Here is a 19,002-nt window from a genome sequence, read left to right as displayed (position 1 = left end):
GTCCATCACACGGCTCTTACATCCCAGTCTACGTCTGCCCAAGATGGTGGTGCTGTCCCCACAGACGTCTGGCTCCCCTGGGAACTGGCCTGAACGGTTGGGGAGCAGCTAGCAGCAAGATACAAAGCTGTAGCCCTCTGGAGCGTATTTACATTCCCTAGCTATAAAATGCTGATCTTGGCTCAGCTGGAGGGTGGGCTTACTTTGAAGATCTCCCACCCCCCCCACCCCCCAGACTCTCTGCCATTTTTCCTGACCCCGTTTGCTTGCTTGGCAGAGGAAGTCTTTCTTTGCCGACAAGGCAGTGTAGGTGACCTGAGCACTAAGTGCCTTCAACGGAGCTGAATGTCAGCTCACCCCAGTTACAAGCAGCCGCTCTTGTGCTCAAATACCCCATGGGCAGACCTCATTAGACCTGGCATTCCAGGGACTCTGAGCAGGAACTCTGCTAAGGCCACTCAGACAACAGAGACAACACTTTACTTGGGCAGTCTGGGTCCAAATCCTGACCCCACCATCTGCTGTGTGACCTTGGGCAAGCTGCTTAAGCTTTCTGAGCCTTGATGCAACTTAAAATGAGAGTACCGTATTTCACTGCTGCTAAGACACATTTTCTCATCTCTAAAATCAGAATGCTTAGAATGGACGGTGTCAGAATTTAACTGGTGAGTGTTTTCAGTGGTTCACAAAGCAACTGTGCAGCATTAATGATGTCTTGGATGTGATGAAATGTGCAGGAAATACCTCAAGAGGTTGCTCTGGGGGCCTGGGTTAGGAGCTGGCAGAGGCAGGCTCTCCGAGCTGTGTGGAGTACCCGCTGTGGCCAGGTGCCTACTTCTACAAACCCACTTCTGGTGCTTGGCTGAGAAGTGACGGCAATGACAGCAGGGCCGACGGGGTCTACACGTGAGCTGGACGGAGTGAGGCTCTGCTGCACCCTTCGAGCAACGGGAGTCTGGTCCGCCAGCTCAGCCCCGACCTCCCTCTAGTCAGTGGTCGAGAAGCGATCCCGTGAGCACGCAGGCAGCACCTGGACGCTGGGCGCCAGCCCTGGCTGCCATCCTCGTCTGTTGCGGTTCGCTCAGCCCCTGCGCAGGAAGCAAATCTGCGTTAAGTTCTGCAGCCTGCATGCTTTGATTTTCAGAAAGAAACGCTCTTGGATCCTGAGCCAGAATGCGCCGCTAAGGGTACACTATTACACACCGTAGGAGTGCAGGAGAGTAAGTCATCTTGTTCTCTAAAGGTTCCCAACGTTTAATTAGAACAACAGCTACAAGACTAAGGAGGCTGCAGACAATGCGCTGTGTCTTTTGGTGCAGGAGAGTAAGTCATCTTGTTCTCTAAAGGTTCCCAACGTTTAATTAGAACAACAGCTACAAGACTAAGGAGGCTGCAGACAATGCGCTGTGTCTTTCGGTGCAGGAGAGTAAGTCATCTTGTTCTCTAAAGGTTCCCAACGTTTAATTAGAACAACAGCTACAAGACTAAGGAGGCTGCAGACAATGCGCTGTGTCTTTCGGTGGTCAGTGGACAAGGTAATTCCTTAGACCGGGAAGGAACCGGTGAATCCGGAAGCACAAGCGCAGGCTGCGAAGGAGCAGGTGCACCTGTTAAGGGCCAGATTACAACCTCCGGAGGGTGCGGGGGAGCCTGTCCCCTGCAGATTAGAGTGCGTTCTGACTCAGCACAACCAGCACCAGCGCTTCAGGGAGCCCAAGGGGGCGCCCGGGCTTTGCGTCCGGCACGCGGCTGACCCCGGGTCACCGCGCGCGCACCGCCCCGTCCCGCCCCGCCCGCGCGGTCGAGTGCGGCCCGAGGCCGGGGCGGGGGCGGGGCCGGCCGGGGGCGGGGCGGGGCCGGGCGGCGGTCACGTGTGTACACAGGCCCGCGCGGCGTGCGCGCCGTGAACCCAGCCACCGCCTCCTCGGAGCCCCGAGCTGCCCGCCCCGCGGCGACTGCGCGGCCCGCGGCCCAGCGAGCCGGTGAGTGGGCGCCAAACGCGGGGTCGGCCGGCGGGCACGCTCGGGGTCTCGGCCCGCGCGGGGAGCAAGCCCCGGGCTGCGGCGGCCCCGCACGGACTCTCCGGTGCCTCGGCCCCGCCCTGGCGCTGTCCCCTTGCGGGGTGGGGGCGCTATTCCCTGGAGGTTTGGGGGTGCTGTCCCCCCGGGGGGGTAGGGGCGCTGTCCCCTGGAGGTTTGGGGCTGCTGTCCCCTTGCGCGGTGGGGGCGCTGTCCCCCAGAGTTTTGGGAGTGCTGTCCCCCAGGGGAGGAGGGGCGCTGTTCCCTGGAGTTTTGGGGGTGCTGTCCCCTTGCGGGGGCGGGGACGATGTCCCGCATCTGGGGCCAACCTCCAGCTGCGCGCTGACCGGGCCGCCGCTACCCTGCGGTCATTAACCTGTGGAGGGGCATGTGGCTTAGCAACACCGCTGTTCCCTCACATGTCCTGCGGGGCGGTGGGGCGGGGGGGCGGGGGGGCGGGGGGGGGGGGAGGCTGACCGCGTTCTCCAGGGTCAGCATGCTTATAGCTTTCCTCCTCTTTATGATTGCACAATTTTTAGTAAGTTAGGGAACTACATCTAAATGCAGACAGCAAGTCTGTTGTTAACTGTCTTGGACACTTGGTAAAAATATAAAAATTCCCTGTGCATGGAAAGGCTTCTGCAAAACTTCACAGGAAGGCAGTGACCCCCCAGCCTTTGAACACCCACTCCCCTAGCAACAAGAAACCCCTTAACTCGGGTCTCTAAGCTGGGCATTCATCTGCTTGTGGTCATCTACCTAGTCTCTGCCCTGCCCAGATGTGGAAGGCCTGAGGGTGATTGTACATTTGATGTCCAGAGCACCACTTATCCCTCTGACGTCCTTTGAGGTCTCCATTCCAGCTCTAAGGAACAAGCTCCCTATTTCAGCCGAGCAGCCCCTATCTTCAGCCTCTAGCAGAGGTTAGCATGCAATTGCAAAAGACTTCTGCTGGCTTCACAGACCCCTGCAAATACAAGGGTATGAGGAAAGTGGCTCTGACCATGCATAGTGGTGACCAGATCCTCCACTGTCCTGACTGGGTCTAGCTGGGGCACCGCCGAGTGAAAATGACGCTTAGTGGACAGCCACTGTCTAGGACCCGTGGCATAGCTCGGTGAGGAACTGCTATGGGGCCCGGCTCTCCAAACCAGAGCCTCTGCTCTCTTCCTGAACGAAGCAGGCCTCAGATAAGTAGCTTGCATGTGGTCAGTGCTTACCAGGCCCGTCACACATAGGAGGCTGGGGCTGGAGCAGTAAGCCCTTCACCCAGGGCCACACACAGCTCTTTGACCATGCGGTGTCCTGCCTCTCTAGTGAGTGTGGAAATACCCTGAGGATGGAAAAGCACAGCCTTAGGGCAGAACATAAATGTCAGCGTGGAACTCAAAGCCCACGGTAGGTCGATGACACGCAAGGTATATCCACTTAATGTGGGTCATACAGGCTTTTAGGTTGGGATGTGAAGACTGATTTATACCTATTATATAATGAGAAGGTGACATACTTACAGAGAGATCACTGCTGGGAAATATGCCTGTGTGATTTACAGGTGGGAAGAGGGCCCTGCTGCCTCCTGGGGAGGGGAGGGGGCTCCTGGGGCAGCGGCATCCATCTCGCGTCCCTCGGATGTCATTTGGAATCCTGAAAACATAACTGTCCCCTGGCCTCTTGTGACCCAAAAACGTACCAGGGCAGTGTCTTGGGGGTGGCAGTGGGACGGGGGGGTGGTGGTGCGGGGGTGGGTGAGTTCCCTTCCAGAGAACTGGGGCCTCTGCGTTAGCACACATGACAAATCATGCTCCTTCTTCCTTAAACAGTGTTTCCTGTCATTTCCCCTTGCTTGCTGCTGGCTCTAAGGCTAAAGCCACTTGTAAAAGTGTGTAGCATCAGGCTGCACCTGCCCACAGGGGTCTCACAGACCTACGACCCAAAATACCACCCAGGCAGGGGACTCAGTCTAGATAAGAAAAAGGCTGATCTTCTCTCTAATTTAAGATGCCAAAATATCACGGTGCTGGGGAACAGAGTTCAGTCCCCTGGGAGCCTCCATGTGCAAACACAACATCCCTCACATCGCAGGACAGGGTGAGATGGACCAGGTGTCCTGTGAGTCCCCCAACAGGCCCACCCTGGGTCCCTTTCCTCCCATACAGGCCAGTGGGGGTGTACCCAGTAGCTTCCCAGTTTTAATTAGAACCCAGCAAACTGAGGAAGCAACTGTGATGAGTAAAAATAACCAGCGGTTCCTCCCTGGGAAAGAACCACAGGCGCTGATGAGTGGCTCTGAGCGCCACCACCGCCCCCCCTCCCCCCCCCCCCCCGGCTGCCCAGGTAAGAGCACACCCAGTTAAAGGCTGGGGGGAGATCAGGGAGCCTGGCTGAGGTGCCAGGTCTGCCCAGAGTCTGAAATGGAGACCCGATCTATTCTCAGCCCCTTGAATTTCTGAGTCAGTCTTTTAGTTTCTGTTTTCCCCTGGCCTGGAAGGAGCACTAGCCTCAAACCAAGTTAGTCCGAGAACAGAAAAGCCCAAGAAACTAGTGCTGCATTGACAAAAGAGCGTGTGTCCCGTGTCTCCTTCCAGGGAAGGAAGCCGGTGGCCTGGCACAGGCGCCTTGCCGGCCCGGACCTGACTGCTTGGTCTCAGTCCCCGGCAGCCCTTCCTGAGCCAGCAAACATGCCTGTTCTCTTCCACGGAGAAAGAGAGGCTGCTCTTTGTTTATGCGTCTGAGCCAGGTTGCCTGGTTCACTCACTACTCTGCACTTTAGAACTGTAAAAAGCAAAAGCCTATAAAAATCAAAACAACCCATCTATATAACGAACAGTTTCTTATCACACCCCAGGAAGGCACAGCATTTGTGATAGGAATCAGTATGCGTAAGCTCTCTACATTGAAAAACCTATGAAAACAGCAGCCTTTCCGGAGTGTCTGGCTCCTACCAGCTGGATGTTAATTGTAGCTAAAGCCTCTGCCCATTATTACAAAAGGAAATAAACATTCAGGAGTCACTTTCAAAGCTGATTGTTCTAGAACATTCATCTGAAGTTGAGTCTCATGGTGCACAGCGGGTCTACATCAAACAGAAACAACCCACAAGACCGTCAGCCAGGCTGAGCTGTCTGCCCACTCAGGGTGCACTGCCTGGGCCCCACAGCCCCGTGCCCACACCCAGATCTCCCGGCGACAAGAGGCGCTGCCACTCTCTGCTACCCCTTCTGCTGCATGGGGTCTATTGCTCACCTTGGGGGAGAGCCTCTGATATGACCTAATGATCCTCCTCCCCAGAGCCAGCCAGGCTTCTGGCAGGAATCAAGAGCCCTCTCCCCCTATTCAGAAAGCTCTCAGCAGGTGGCAAAGAGAGGGCTGCAGCAGGACTGGCTGGAGGGGGGTGGGGACAGCGGTCAGGGAGGGCTCCTCAGGGTGCTGATGCCAAAACAAAGCTTCAGGGGTGAGTTAGCACTTGTCAAGTGAATGGGAGGAATCGAGGAAAGGCAGTCTAGGCAAGGGATCAGTGTGTGCACCCCCGCCCTGCCCCAGTGTGGGCGGTGGGGGAGGGGGGGGGTCGGGCAGGAGGCCCAGCACCAGCGGGCCCCCAACACCAGAGGACAGGATTTCCTGATTAACAGAGCAAGGAAATAAGGGTAACGTTTTAGTGAAACCAGCTCAGCTACCTTGGAACAGGCTGATTCCTTTTTGCTGGTCTTTCATCTCTGTGGGCTCTGTGCGTGGACATGCCCGAGCACACGCACCCGCAGGACTCCCAGGAGGCGTGACCCCCACCCACCCCAGCGGCAGCCTGCTCCCGTGTCTGCACAGCGCCCCCCCCCCCCCCCCGCCCCGCCCAGACTCCTGCTGCGACCCACTCCGGGCATCCTGTTTGCACAGACACCGCTATTTACTTTAGCCCTGGATTTTAGCAAAGTTCATTTTCATGGCTTACAGACATGCACTTTTAATGAGCTGGTTTATACCATTTTGGGCTCTTTTTTGAAAAGGCACAGAAAGAAAGCCATCGATGTCCTGCCTCAAAATGCTTCTAACAGGCAGCCTAACAGCAGTGTGGGCCTTGCCAGCGGGGAAGAGGAGGGAGTGTCGCTGCAGAAAGGGCTCCCCGAATCCTCCCGTGTTAGGATGGGAAAAGAACGGGCCCAGAGCTGCTCTCTCCCCCGGCCCCCTTCTTTGCGTGCCGTGAACACAGGCGAGGGAAGCACACATTCATGCCCCAGTGTAACGTGAACGCAGCACCAGGAAATGCGCTGTTTGTGTTGTTGGCCACAAAGCCTTTAAGCTTCAGGAAGCCTCTGTGATGGGGACGGTCCATGCGTGTGGCGAGGGTCTGGAGCTTGCTCCTCTCCCCACCCTCCCCGACTCCCCCCTGACAGCTGGCACTAGGCTCGTGACTGGTGCTCACGTCCCCATACCTCCCTTCCTGTCGGTCTCCTCTTCCCATGTGTCAGGTGGCAGATTCTGTGCGTGCACCCTCCTCGTCCACCCACCAGGGACTTGCTGAGGCTCACCCTGCCGTGCTCCACACAGCTGGATCCACCTAAGCCCCCAGCAGTCACATGAGAGTCTCCTAAGCTGGAGAAACTGAGGTAGTACGTTACCCGCCTAACCAGCGCCCCCCGGTTGGGTAAGCAGTAAGCCTGGGCACCAGTCCTGGCAGAAGGCTCCGGAGACGGAATTTTCAACTAGGTGGACACTCCCCAAAATTTGGGGCACGTGCACCTTTCCTGACGGTGTGTTGCGCCAGTTCACAGGTTGCTAGCCCCACTCCCTCTGCAAGGCGGGAGTGTCCGTGTAAGCAGCCACCTTCACTGCCGAGCTCCTGTTTCAGGGCTCCCCCGCGTAGGGTAGAATGCGGCAGGCCAGGGTTCAAGGCAGTGCCTGAACTCAGAGCCGCTTCCTCAAAGTAGGAAAGCCACCTCGGACTGGTGTCCCAGGACGCACCGAGGCCCCACTGTGCACCTGTCCCCGTCTGTCCCCCTCCACCACCCAGGCCTGGCAGCTCCTAACACGGGCACCACCCCTGCTGCTTGGGACAACGGCCCCTCCTGGTTTTTCAGGGCTCCTCAGGCTGCTGAGCAGAGGTGTGGCCTGTCTCTGTTCCCAGCTTTCCTGTCAGCTCATCTTCCCCGTGGCCTGGCCTCCCACGCACAGGCCTCCCTTCCAAACCCGTGGCCTGCAGGGCCCTCTCTGCCCGCGTGCTGGTTCACTGGTCAGCCACCGGGGACCAGGCCTGCGCCTGCTCTTGCAGCAGGGCCTCAAGGCTGTGTCTGCGTGACTCCTACAGAGCTGGCATCTCGGGCGCTTGCCGGTACCAATAAGGAAGAAACCGGAGATCCCCAAAGTACTAGCTCAGGGCCCAGAGCAGAGGGTGCCTCCTCGGTTTTCCAAGCCAGCAAGGAGAGATGCCCAGAGGGGTGTTCAGGCCAGACCCGCGGCCACCAGACGTCCTCCTCCATCACGCCCAGGGGTCTGCGGGTTCCCTCCTCTCAGCCTTCTCCAGCACTTCCACGCTCCCGTGCTGAGCCCATAACCCTGCCCCAAGAGCCTCCCGACACAGCTCAAGCGGAGCACGACACGACCGGGAGGCGGCCAAGAGGTCTCCAAGGGTTGGAAATTGGCAAGTCTAGGAAAGCATCTTCTTGAAATATAATTATTGAAGCCCAGAGGGGATCTTGGAAGAAAATGGCTTTTCTTTTATGCATAAGAGCATCTGCAAGGACTGTCACCCGGCTGAGGACACACAGCTGGGGCCAAAGGGAGAGAGAGAGAGAGAGCGCCTGGAAATCGCTAAGTCCCTAGAAACCGGGATGGGGCAGAGAACCCAAAAGGGCTCCAGCCCCTAGGGGCCTCCCAGCGGACACTCAGACACGTCCTGCACGTCCACCAGTCTCTCACTCTGTCCTCGGCCGGCATTCACTGGGTCTCTCCTGCCCTGTGGGAGGCAGCTACTGTACCATGCCCTTCTGACAGGCTGGCCCCAGGGCCCCCCATGAGGCAGCAGAGGCCCGGACGGCAGTGCAACGACACCAAGTCCACAAATGGATCCAGCTTTGACCACGAGACTCTGTCCTTGCGAACCTCAGCCTTGCTCTCCTCTAAAGGGTAGGGCTTTTGGGGCCCAAGAGGTGATCCCTCCACATTGGAAGAAGTGACCACACAGCTTTGTTCCCTCTGAAGGCTTCCCACCGCACAGCCAGCCTCATGTGTGGGATGTCAGCTCAGCTTTTGGGTCCTCTCAGGCTTTTCTGGAGGGAAACGTCTGGCCTGTCTGGAGGCTGCCCTCTCTGGGATGTGCGCACAGCCAAGCTCGAGGAAAGGGGCCCTGCACAGCTGTGGACGCATACACAGTGACGATTTGAGTCACTATGGGCTCGCCCCGGGCGGGGAGCTTGGGGCTGCCATTTCTCAGGCCAGCCCCACTGTGTGCTCTAACCTGGTGTGGGGCCCAGCACCCTCCTGTGGGCCAGCTACTCCCTGCTACCACCAGGCTGGCTGCTCATCTGCTCTCCTCTCGGGCGCCCGCCAGCCCACAGGCCTGGAACCGTGCTGCCCTCCAAGCCATACTGGTCTCTCCAGCCCATGGGAACAGGACCAGGAAGGGGAGCAGGCACTTGAAAGACTGGCCCTGTTCTCCTGATGTGGAGGCTTTCTTCGTTCTGACTGCAATTAGAAAACAAAACAAACACACACAAAACCCTCAGAAAGGGAGGGTACGTGAGTCACCTTTATAGAAAAAGCCAGAAGAAAGTTACAGCGGGCTCCATCTCGGACAACCCCAAGCAGGTGCGAGGTCTCTGGCCTGGAGAGCTGCCTCCCTTTTCTGGCCCAGCCAAGATGCCCAGTGCCCGCGAGGAACAGGCCAGCCTGACTGTGCACGGCCCTCCTGCGGCTCCTCCCACCGGCCCGGGGCTGGGCCGCTACTCTGTCACCACAGAGGCCCATGTCCGGCTACACAGATGGGGGCCCAGCAGTCCTGCTGCTGCTGCCGTTCCCGTGGACGTGGGCAGCAGGACACCTGCGCGTGCTAGGGGCGCCCTTGCTGCGTGCACCTCTGCTGATGGGCAGTCCTGGCTCGTGGGAGAACACGCAGCACGCGCACAGAAGCCACCACGGACCCGTCTCAGCAGGGATCTCGAGGGTGAGTGGGTCACCCCTCCCCACGGAGATCTGGGCCGGAGAGGAGAGTGCTCTGGGAAGACGTTCAGGTTGTGAGGGGCCCTTCCAGGAGCAGGCTGGGCCCCCACCCAGGAAGGGAGAGGCTCAGGGACAGAAGCAGCACCCAGCTGAGGCGAGACGCTGGGCTGGCAGGAGTGGGAATCCATGGGGGCCCCAAGTACAGTCATGGGGGTGAGGCGGGAGGACAGGAGCTTGGCCCCATTCCCGGTGCCTTGTCTGCTGCAGAGCTGTGGGCACAACCATTGCTGTGGGTGCTGACGAGGGATCTGCGTGGACCTTGGGGGAGGCTCTGGGGGTGGGAGAGGCGACAGCAGTAAGTCTGTCTGGAGGCAGGCCCAGTAGAGGGGGGCAGAGGGGCAGCAGCAGCACTGAGGGAGCTGGTGAGGGGCAGGAAGTGGGGACAGGAAGGGCAGAGCAGGCCAGGCAGCTCTGCCAACAAACCCTTCTAGAAAAGACTCGAGGGTGCGTGGAAGAGGAAGCAGGCCCAGGAGCCAGGGAGGCAGCAGGGAGCTCCGGCGAGGAGGGTCCCAGGGGTCCTAGGGAGGAGGTGTGGAGACAGGCCCGGCCTGCTTTTGTAAGGCCAGCTTGGACGAGAAGCCCACCGGGGTCCTCACTGACCCTGACCCCGTCCGCTGAGGGGACAAGGCAGGTGACAGGGCCCTGGAAGTTAGATTATCCATCCTGCCGTCTGGGAAGAATGTGGCAGATTTCCAAATGAGAAGGGGTGGAGCGGGGTGCGCCGGGCACCATGGAGTGCACTGAGCCCAGCACACCCCTGCAGAGACAGCCTTCCTGGAATGGCCCGCCTCCCCCACCCCGCTCCGGCTGCGCGCCAAGTTCCTCTTTCTCAGGAGCTGGAAAGGTGGTCTGAGGCCTGGGCAGGAGGGCGGGAGCCAAACCATTGTTCCCAGGACCACCTCCTCCCCAGAAGGCCTGGAGGGAAGTTTCTGTTCCCAGGTTCCTGGACTTGCAAAACCAGAGTGTGCAAAAGGGAAGTGGATCACCCTGAGGAAATAGGAACCAGAGAAAGGCAGGCCGGGACCAGCCCCCACCAGAGGTCCTCCGGAGGGCAGGCTTGGGGGCTCGGGGGCATCCGCCTGGCTCCCAGGTGCAGAATGACAGGCAGCGGCCCCAGCCTGCACAGGATGGTGCCCCCCCCCCCCGCCCCCAGCTTGTGTCTTTTGGAACGTCAGCTATGATGAGAGCCAGCAGCTGCGAGACCCGTGAGTGCTTCACCAAGCGCCTGTGACTAAGGTTAGACAGGACCACCGTTCGCTCACTCACCAGACCCGCTGACACGTGGCCGTTCTGGGGGTGCAGTCTCTGTCCCTGGGCCTCCTGAGTACCTCCACCTGCTTCTCGCCCACCTGTGCCACGTGCCCACAGCCCCGGGCTCAGCGGGCTCCACCACCAGTGCTCACAGGGACCCATGTTGGGTTTGCACAGGGCGTGGGTGAGCCCATCTTGAGGTGGGCACGTGGCCATCCAGTGGCCTCAGTGATGGTGGCATCACCCCTGCACCTGGCCCCTGCCTCCCCCCCAGGTGTTCCCTTCCCTCCCCTGCCTCTCAGCCCCCTCCTCCCAGACAGGAATGAACGCTCCTGCTTTGGCAAATACCACATGCCCGTGTTTGTAAAACAAAGTGGCTCCTCGTCGCTGGCTTCCCCAGAAGAATGCTGGGGCAAAAGAGCAAAGCTTGTCATCGTCAGGCTGACAGAAAGCCAACAGTTGGCATCCTCCGACTCGATGCACACAACAACTATGCACAGACGCGAGCTCCCGCTTTTGAAATAAAGTGGATAAATTCTGTATTTACTAGCTGTCAGCAAACAGAAACTCAGGCCTATTCCAACCGAAGACCCAGCACTGGCGGCCCCCGCCTGCTCTCCACACATACGGCCCCTCTCTGACACGCGAGCCAGGGCCACACAAGCACGAGAACTGGGAAGGAAATTCTAAACAGACTGTGCTCCACGTGACCATTTCCCAAGAACGGAGCCACTCTCAGCCCAGCGCGCCGCTCACCAGCTGCCCTTCCCTGCGGCCCCACGGGGCAGCCGCAGGCAGTCAGGGCAGTGGCTCCCCAAGCCCCTGACTGGGGGGACACGGCCGGCAGCTCTGTGCGCCCCAGCGACACGGGGGAGACCACCCGCCCTTCTTCCTGCCAGTCCTGAGCCTGTCCTCAGCCACGGCCGCCCCTTCCAAGAGCCCCCGGTGCCCCTCTCCGTGGAGACTCGGTGCGGCCTATAGTTCTAAGCTGCCTCTCAGTTTCCTGGCTCAAGAGAAAAAAGGAACTCATCACGGCCCCACGCCCCGGTGTCAGGAACGGCCACGGGGACTCTGGGCAAGCCTTGTCGCACCTGCCCCATCGCTGAGCTCAGCGCAGGCTGGGGTGCAGAGGGGAAGGAACCTGGCGCAACTGGGCAGGAGCCCCGTTCTGGGGAACTGGTGTAAACAGAGATAGGGAGGGGTTGCTGTGTCTGCCAAGGGAGGCAGACACGGGGTGACTCGCTGGAGGAAACAAGCAGTGTGCTCGCCGGCCAGGCGCAAAGTGTGCACGAGTGCCGCACAGGAAGCCAGCGCCGGGAGGCTGCGGCCGATAAGCGCGCGGGGGCGGGGGCGGGGGCGGGTTGTTTGCAGAGAAACGCAGGATCCTCTCCGGTGTCTGTGCTGCCGAGTCGCTCCCGCACCGGTCTGCGGTCCAGGCGCAGAGACGTGTGGGGTCGGGATAAAGGTAAGCGGCCTGAGGCGCGGGCACGGCTGCGGGCCCCTGTGGGGCGCCGCTAGGGACAGGCAGCAGCAGGGAGCGCCGAGGGCAGGAGGGAAGCGACAGGGCAGGTCTGAGGAGGACGGGCTGCGTCGGACCAGGAGTGCGGGGCCTCGGGTCCCAGCCTTTCCTGGGGGCAAGCGCCCCACTTGAGCCAGGGCCTGTTGTAATGATGGCGCAGGGCCTTTCTTTCTGGGGCACGTCTCTGTCCTCTCATGAGGAAAGAGGCTTGGACACGAGAGTAGGGGGGACATCTCAGGCAGAGCCCACGGGTCCTTGGACAGGACGTGAGCCCAGCTGGTCACGGCACGGACGGATGCTCTGGGATGGAAGATGTCCACAGTGGCCACAAGAATGTAGTTTCCTGGGGACTCGAGGCCAGTGAAGTCTGGCAGACAAGCTCCCTGCAGCCTCCTCTGCTCACTGTCCCCCTCCGCCCCCCGGTTACTGTCGGAGCCACGGTTCAGCACGGCGGGGTCTCAGGACAGAGAAGAGGCCACACTGAAAGATGCACGGCCAGCTCTGGAGGCATTCAGGAAGGAGAAGGAGAGCGGAAACCGGCCATGTAATCAGCTAAAGATGACATGAAAGGGACCCCTCCCCAGCCCCTGCGGGACCCAGTGCCTCAGCTGTGGGACGCACGGGTGTTCTAGGAGCGCGCCACCTGCCCCGGGGCTCCCACCTTCTCCCCCAGCATCTGGCCCCTGGGGTGCAGAGCATCCACCAGGGCCAGAGGCTGAGGAGCACTGTCTAGACCTTAGGACCTGGCCCATGCAGTGGGTAACAGTAAACACTTCTAAAAGTGACGTAACCAGCACGTGTGGGCGGAGCCCGGCCAGCCCTGCGCCCAGCCCGGCCCTGAGTATTGCTACCGTCTGACACACATCACCCATCGCAGGCTGCTGGGTGGCATTCGTGAGGACCTCAAAACGTTCCCACTGACTGACGTCCCTGACGTCTGCACGGTCTCCCGCCCACCGTGGTCTGATGCTGGGGGACTCCGGTGCAGACACACTCCTGTTGTGGGGGCCCCCGGCCTCCCATTTCCTTCACTGTTAACCCCCCATCGCCCCACTGGCCCGGGTGGGGCAGGGCGAGGCAGAACAGTGGGTAAAGGTCTCTGGTCACAGAGTCCTTTCTCCATGTCACCCCTCACCCCCCCACGCCAGGCTCCGGCCTGCAGCTGGTGTGGGCAGGGCCTGGCCCCCGAGCCCCTCCATGGGCAGCAGGGCTGGCTGATCCCTGTCCCTAAGCCTGGGAAACAAATGTTTGCTTTGTATGTGCTTGCCCAAGAGGATTTCTTGTTCTGAGAGCAGGAGATCAGGTTGGACCAAACTACAGTTTGGAAAGTAAGGTTTTCCTCCAGAGAACTGACATTGGTGAAGAGTGTTCTTTCCTCACATTGTGGGTTCTCTCGGCCACCTGTGTAGCCAGGCCTCCCAAGCGCTAGAACACAGGCCACTGGGTTGCACTCCGCCTGGGCACTGCCTCCGAGGCTGGGTGAGGGCACTGGGACCGAAGGCCCACCCCGTCCGTCTCTCTGGGTACGGGCGCCTTGGCAGGGTGGAGCTCCTCCCCACCACCCCCACAGGGAGCATGTCCCCCCAGGGAACCCCAGGATCCACGACAATTCCCGTGGGCATGGCCTCACTGGGACCCCGCGATGGCCCTGTGGGGATGAAGGCACGAGCGTCTCAGCCCGTGGCAGCCAGCCCCACTTCCAGTCTCCCCTGCCTGGCTTAGCGCCTCCTGCTCTCCCAGCTCAGCTCACGGCGCACCTCGGTCACACACACCAGCTTGTGCAGCTGCCCACGTGTGCACCCGCGCCTGCTCACGGGGTTGGCGGTGCCGCCTGCTGGTGCAGCCTGGGTGCCACGAGAGACAGGATGGGTCTCTGGCCACCAGACCACAGGCGTAGGTGTGGAAGGCGGGTACACAATTCCCATGCATGCTGAGAAGGGTCCGGGCAAGGCTATGGCCTGCCTGCGCGGCAGAGAGGCTGCTTTTCTCACCCAGGTGGCTGTGGAGGGTCCCCCTGTCACAGGAAGGCCTCGTCAGAACGCATCCCAGCCCCGAGCGCTGTGCAGGTGCCGCCCTGGCTGACGGGCCATTGGCCCCATAGGCACCTGTCTTTCCAACCCACTTTCAGTGAAGAGGCTGAACAGGAGGGGGTTACGTGGACTCAAGGCCATGTAGCCCAGGCAGAGCGGTGAGGGCACGGTGGGGTTGGGGGAGGTCCTCCAGCGTGGCCATCTCCCCGCACAGAGAAGCCGGGACCCAGGAGGAGCCACGAAGCAGGCTGGGAGCGACTTCCCAGCAGCATCTTGGGCAAATCATCCGTTGCTCAGATTTCTCTCAGAAGCAGGCTTAGGGAGACTCACCGCGGTCGGTAAGATTAGTGCAGCATCGTGACCTCGCTGGCCCAGCTCAGGACTTAGGACAGCCATGGGACGGCACCTTCGCTTTCACAGGAAACACACGTGCTCAGGACAGAATTTTCGTCTCTGACTGTCCTGTGCTAGTTTAAGGAGCGAGGCTCTCTCCCTGCGCCACCTCTGTCTGCATTTCGGAGGGGTCCGCAGGCCTGGGTCTAACGTTGCGCTGCTTCCTCCCACACAGCCCCGCCGCTGCCGCCATGTGGAGCTGTGGCCCGCTCAACGGCACGGGCAGCGTGGAGGACCAGCTCCTCTGCCAGCACTTCTACGTGGTCCTGTCTGTCTTCTCTCTGCTCTACTTGGTCATCGGCGTCCCCGTGGGCCTGGGCTACAACGCCCTGCTCGTCCTGGTCAACCTGTACGACCAGAGCAGCATGACCATGCCCGACGTCTACTTCGTGAACATGGCCGTGGCAGGCCTGGTGCTCAGCGTCCTGGCACCTGTGCACCTGCTGGGCCCCAGCGCCTCCGGGTGGGCCCTGTGGGGCTTCAGCAGCGAGGCCCACATCACACTGCTGGTGCTGTTCAACGTCTCCTCCCTGGTGACCATGTACTCCACGGCCCTGCTCAGCCTCGACTACTACATCGAGCGGGCTCTGCCACGCACCTACATGTCCAGCGTCTACAACACCAGGCACGTGTGCGGCTTTGTCTGGGGCGGGGCCCTGCTCACCAGCTTCTCCTCCCTGCTGTTCTACATCTGCAGCCACGTGGCGGCCAGGATCGTCGAGTGCTCCAAGATGCAGGACACAGAGGCTGCTGACGCCATCATGGTATTCATTGGGTATCTGGTCCCCACCCTGGCCGTGCTCTATGCGCTTGCGCTCATCTCAAGGATCCGGAAGGAAGACACGCCCCTTGACCAGGATGCGGGGAGGCTGGACCCCTCAGTGCACAGGCTTCTGGTGGCCACCGTGTGCACGCAGTTTGGGCTCTGGACGCCTCACTACCTGACCCTCCTGGGGCACACGTTGCTCGCCTTGCGGGGGAAGCCCATGGATGGGCACCACCTGGGGATTCTGCTCTTTGCTAAGGACTTGTCGAGATTCCTGGCCTTCTCCAGCAGCTCCGTGATGCCACTTCTTTACCGCTACATCAACAGAAACTTCCCCAGCAAACTCCGGCGGCTGATCAAGAAAATGCACTGTGGGCACCAGAGCTGCTCCCCAGACCAAGTGGCGGTCCAGCAGGTGATGGCATAGAGAGCCGGTCCTGGGGCCGCCATCAGTGCTCACCGCAGGCTCACCTGGAAGGTGGCTGAGGGTGCACGCCCCACAGGCATGGTCCACTCCCAACTCCCGGGAGACAGGTGACTGACACTTCAATTGGATGCATGGCACTTTGTCACTGTCTTCCCCAGGAGGTCACTGCGGCAAGAACAAAGGACAGCACAAGGCGTGTTCTGGCCAAGTTTTCTGTTGTTCAGAAAGGCCACGTTGTTCAAAGCAACAGGGGCCTGGTGTGAAGGAAAGCTGTGTCAGCCCTTCTGCCCGAGGTGTGTGCACCGCTCAATCCTCCAGGTCCACGCCCTCGGCCTCCTCCACACTGGGTCCCCGGAGCAAAGTGATGACAGTCAAAAGCCAGTATTTATACTTCGTCTCGTTAAAATCCTTGGTTCCCTCTCTCACTTTTATTTTTGTTTATAAAAAGAGAGATCTGATAGAAAAGTCACAACAGTATGAAAATGAAGGAAGCAACACAAAAGAGCACCCGCGTCGGAAGGGTGGGTGGGGGTGGGCTTGGAGGCTGCAGGGTCGCATGGAGGAGGTGCACGGTGTCACACACACAGGTGGCGTGAAGATGCTTAGAAGGAGAAAGCCAGTGGTGTGGCTGGTCTTAATCAGAGTAAAGTAGCTCACAGCTCTCCTTGCCCACCGAACGCACCCAGTACCCCTGCCGCTCTCCCCGCTGACATCAGCTGGCCTTTGCCGTACAGGCCAACTCCCCAACGTGGCACCAAACTCAACAATACAAATAAACTGAAGAAAGGAAAAGGCGGTTAACGCTGACGCTGGAAGGGACTGCCCAGGGGAAAGACAGGCCTGGAAGACCGAGCCTCGTCTGACGCAGGCGCGGAGCGTGGGGCCGCTGCCGCGGGGAGCCTGAGACCCACCTGCTTAGCCAGAAGTAGCATGCGCCTGGATCCTTCCACACCGTGGCCTGTAAACATCTGCTTTAAAACTGTGGGAACAGAAGCCCCCTGCCCCCCACACCACCACGACATATCCCAGGCCTGCAGCCCCTAACTCCAACTCTGAAATCCACAAAACTCGAAAAGCAGGAAGATTTGTTTTTCAGGTTGGCAGCAAGTTCGTTTGGTAGCAAACCCTGATCTGAAGTGGTAGGAGGGCACTTTTCTGAGGAAAGAGGAGTGTGATTATGGGGCCCTGCCCCAGGCCCACTGTCCCATAGCGTGCAGTACACACGGCATGTTACTGTGTGTGCGCGCATGCACATGCAGAAAACAGACCCACAGAAGTTGTTTGCTGAAGGGACTATAAACACGCACATTCCTTAAAATGTGGTTTATATTTCAACCGAAGTTTCCTTGCAGTGTTACAGTTACAGAGGGAATAGCTTGGGTTGGAATTGGTAATTTGGTAACACCATCCTGCTTTTAGGGTTGTGCATCCAGAAAAAAAAACACCTGCTTTGTTTTTGGTCGATGCTCAGTAATGCACCATATTTATTTATTTATTATTTTTATCTCTTGACTCCCTCCACCCATTTCTCCCACCAATCTGTTGTTTCTATGACCTTGGTTGTTTTTTCAAAGATCCGCCATATAAGTGAGGTCATACGGTATTTGCCTTCCTCTGGCTGACATTTTCCTCAGCACAGTGCCCTACTGGTCCCTCTGTGTTGTCACAAATGGCCAGGCTTCATTCCTTTTTATGGCTGATGTTCCACACTGTATGTTCTGTGTGTATGTACACACACACCCCCACACCTTCCGCGTCCACTCGTCCATCGAGGGACACTTAGCTGCTTCCGTGTCTTGGCCATGGTGAATAATGCTGCGGTGAACACGGGGCTGCAGACGTCTTTTCAGTTGGTGGTTTTGTATCCTTTGGGTAAATACCCACAAGTGTGATGACTAGGTCGTAGGGTAGTTCTCTTTTTTTTTAACTTTTGAGGAAACTCTGTACTGAGTGGCTGCACTGGTCTGCATTCTCACCAATGGTGCACGACAGTTCCCCTTTCTCCACATCCTCACCAGCTCTTATCTCGTCTTCTTGATGATGGCCATCCTAACAGGTGTGAGGAGCTCTCCCTCTGTGGTTCTGATGTGCATCTCCCTGGTGGTGAGGGATGCAGAGCACCTTCATGTACACGTTAGCCATCTATGTGTTCTTTGGAGAAATGTCTATTCTGACCTTTCTCCCCATGTCGTAATCAGATTTCATTTTGCTACTGAGTTGTAGGAGTTCTTTATATGTATTTTGGATATTAGTCCCGTAGGAGAGAGATTAATGTACTAACTTGCGACAACCTGAAAACTTCTGAGTTCTGACATATCTGGTCTGAGGATAACAGAGTGTGGCTCGATTTTCTGCCACATTCCATGCAGGGAAGTTGCTCCGTTTGGTCCTGGTCTCTTGGGAAATTGAGCCCATGACTTAGTTGCCATTGTTTTTCTATCTGCACAGTGTATCCCCTCTAGGATGATGTGACTGAGTTAAGAGTCTGCCTGTGCAGAATCATGAAAGTACACTGGATGCCACGGCCCTGGTCCCGCTTGCCCCCGGTAGCTGGGAAACTCTGGACCAGTTCTGTGGGGCCCATCTACTTCCCTGACAGTAGGTCCGGGGCAGAATGAGAGAAGTTTCTGGGTTGCTTCTGTCAGGAACGTGCTATTTCTACTGAAGGACAGGGTCCCCCCTCTGCTGCTCCAGGTCTTCAGATGCACCGGGGTTTCTTTTCAAATCCCAAAAGCCTCAGGCCTGACCCCCTCCACCCTCCTCAAGCTGTGGGCTGCACGACGGGTAGTCCCGAGGCCACGGCTCCTCTGGGAATGCCTGGTGTTGGCTGAGTGACCGGTGCGGCTGCACGGGCCCCAGCACAGCAGCCGTAGAACCTCTCACCTGCAACACGCCTGCTACTGCTTCACCTCTAGTTCTGCCACGGCTGGCGGGCGGGCGGGCGGGCGGGCGGGGCTGGGGTCATGCCAACGTCCACCATGCACAGCCAGGCTCCTGGCTCAGGAAGCCAGCACCATTATTAGCAGAAACGGGATCCAGCGGGTGGGCTGGTTTGTAGTGGCAGTTGCTGTTTCAAATAAAAAGACCCTTTTCCTTGCTTATCTGTTCTGCTCTTTGCTTGAGGAGAAAGAGCTCCTAGGAGAGAGGGAAATCCCAAGAGCACAGAGCTAGGGGCACATGGGTCTCTGCCCACAACCCTTGAGTTTCTCACCCCAGCTGGGGTCCCCCAAACAGGAGAGGGACCTAAAATCACTGATTTGTTTTCAATTTCTCAGTGGCTCTGGTTGCAAACTAGCTTGTTTCTGGTGATGTCCAGGGGCCTGAGGGCTGAGGACAGAACGGAGAGTCCTGGTGGCTCCAGCAGCTGTGTGACTGCCGGGGGTCCCTCCCCC

General features: G+C 58.9%; 2 protein-coding genes across 8 annotated transcripts in view; one reads left to right on the top strand and one right to left on the bottom strand.

The window, feature by feature from the left end:
• The window catches only part of C10H7orf50 (chromosome 10 C7orf50 homolog), a 130,056-nt gene that overhangs the window by 40,124 nt on the left and 70,930 nt on the right, over positions 1-19,002 (bottom strand). The gene's annotated exons all lie outside the window — the stretch shown is intronic.
• On the top strand, positions 1,871-18,565 carry GPR146 (G protein-coupled receptor 146). 3 transcript variants are annotated; one of them, XM_027610147.2, is made up of 2 exons: positions 1,871-1,982; positions 14,593-18,565. In XM_027610147.2, the coding sequence occupies exon 2, from the start codon at positions 14,609-14,611 to the stop codon at positions 15,608-15,610; it is 1,002 nt and encodes a 333-aa protein (XP_027465948.1). In that variant the 5' UTR covers positions 1,871-1,982; positions 14,593-14,608; the 3' UTR covers positions 15,611-18,565. The 3 variants fall into 3 exon arrangements, with proteins under 3 accessions (XP_027465948.1, XP_027465949.1, XP_027465947.1); XM_027610148.2 differs by lacking the exon at positions 1,871-1,982 and adding an exon at positions 8,337-9,168; XM_027610146.2 differs by lacking the exon at positions 1,871-1,982 and adding an exon at positions 11,302-11,940.

This window comes from Zalophus californianus, chromosome 10, assembly GCF_009762305.2.
Source record: "Zalophus californianus isolate mZalCal1 chromosome 10, mZalCal1.pri.v2, whole genome shotgun sequence".
Lineage (NCBI taxonomy): Eukaryota > Metazoa > Chordata > Mammalia > Carnivora > Otariidae > Zalophus > Zalophus californianus.
This window is presented reverse-complemented; position numbering and strand designations above follow the sequence as displayed.

Excerpts from the sequence above, each read along its gene's own strand:
- GPR146 (XM_027610147.2), top strand. The coding sequence starts at position 14,609 with ATGTGGAGCTGTGGCCCGCTCAACGGCACGGGCAGCGTGGAGGACCAG.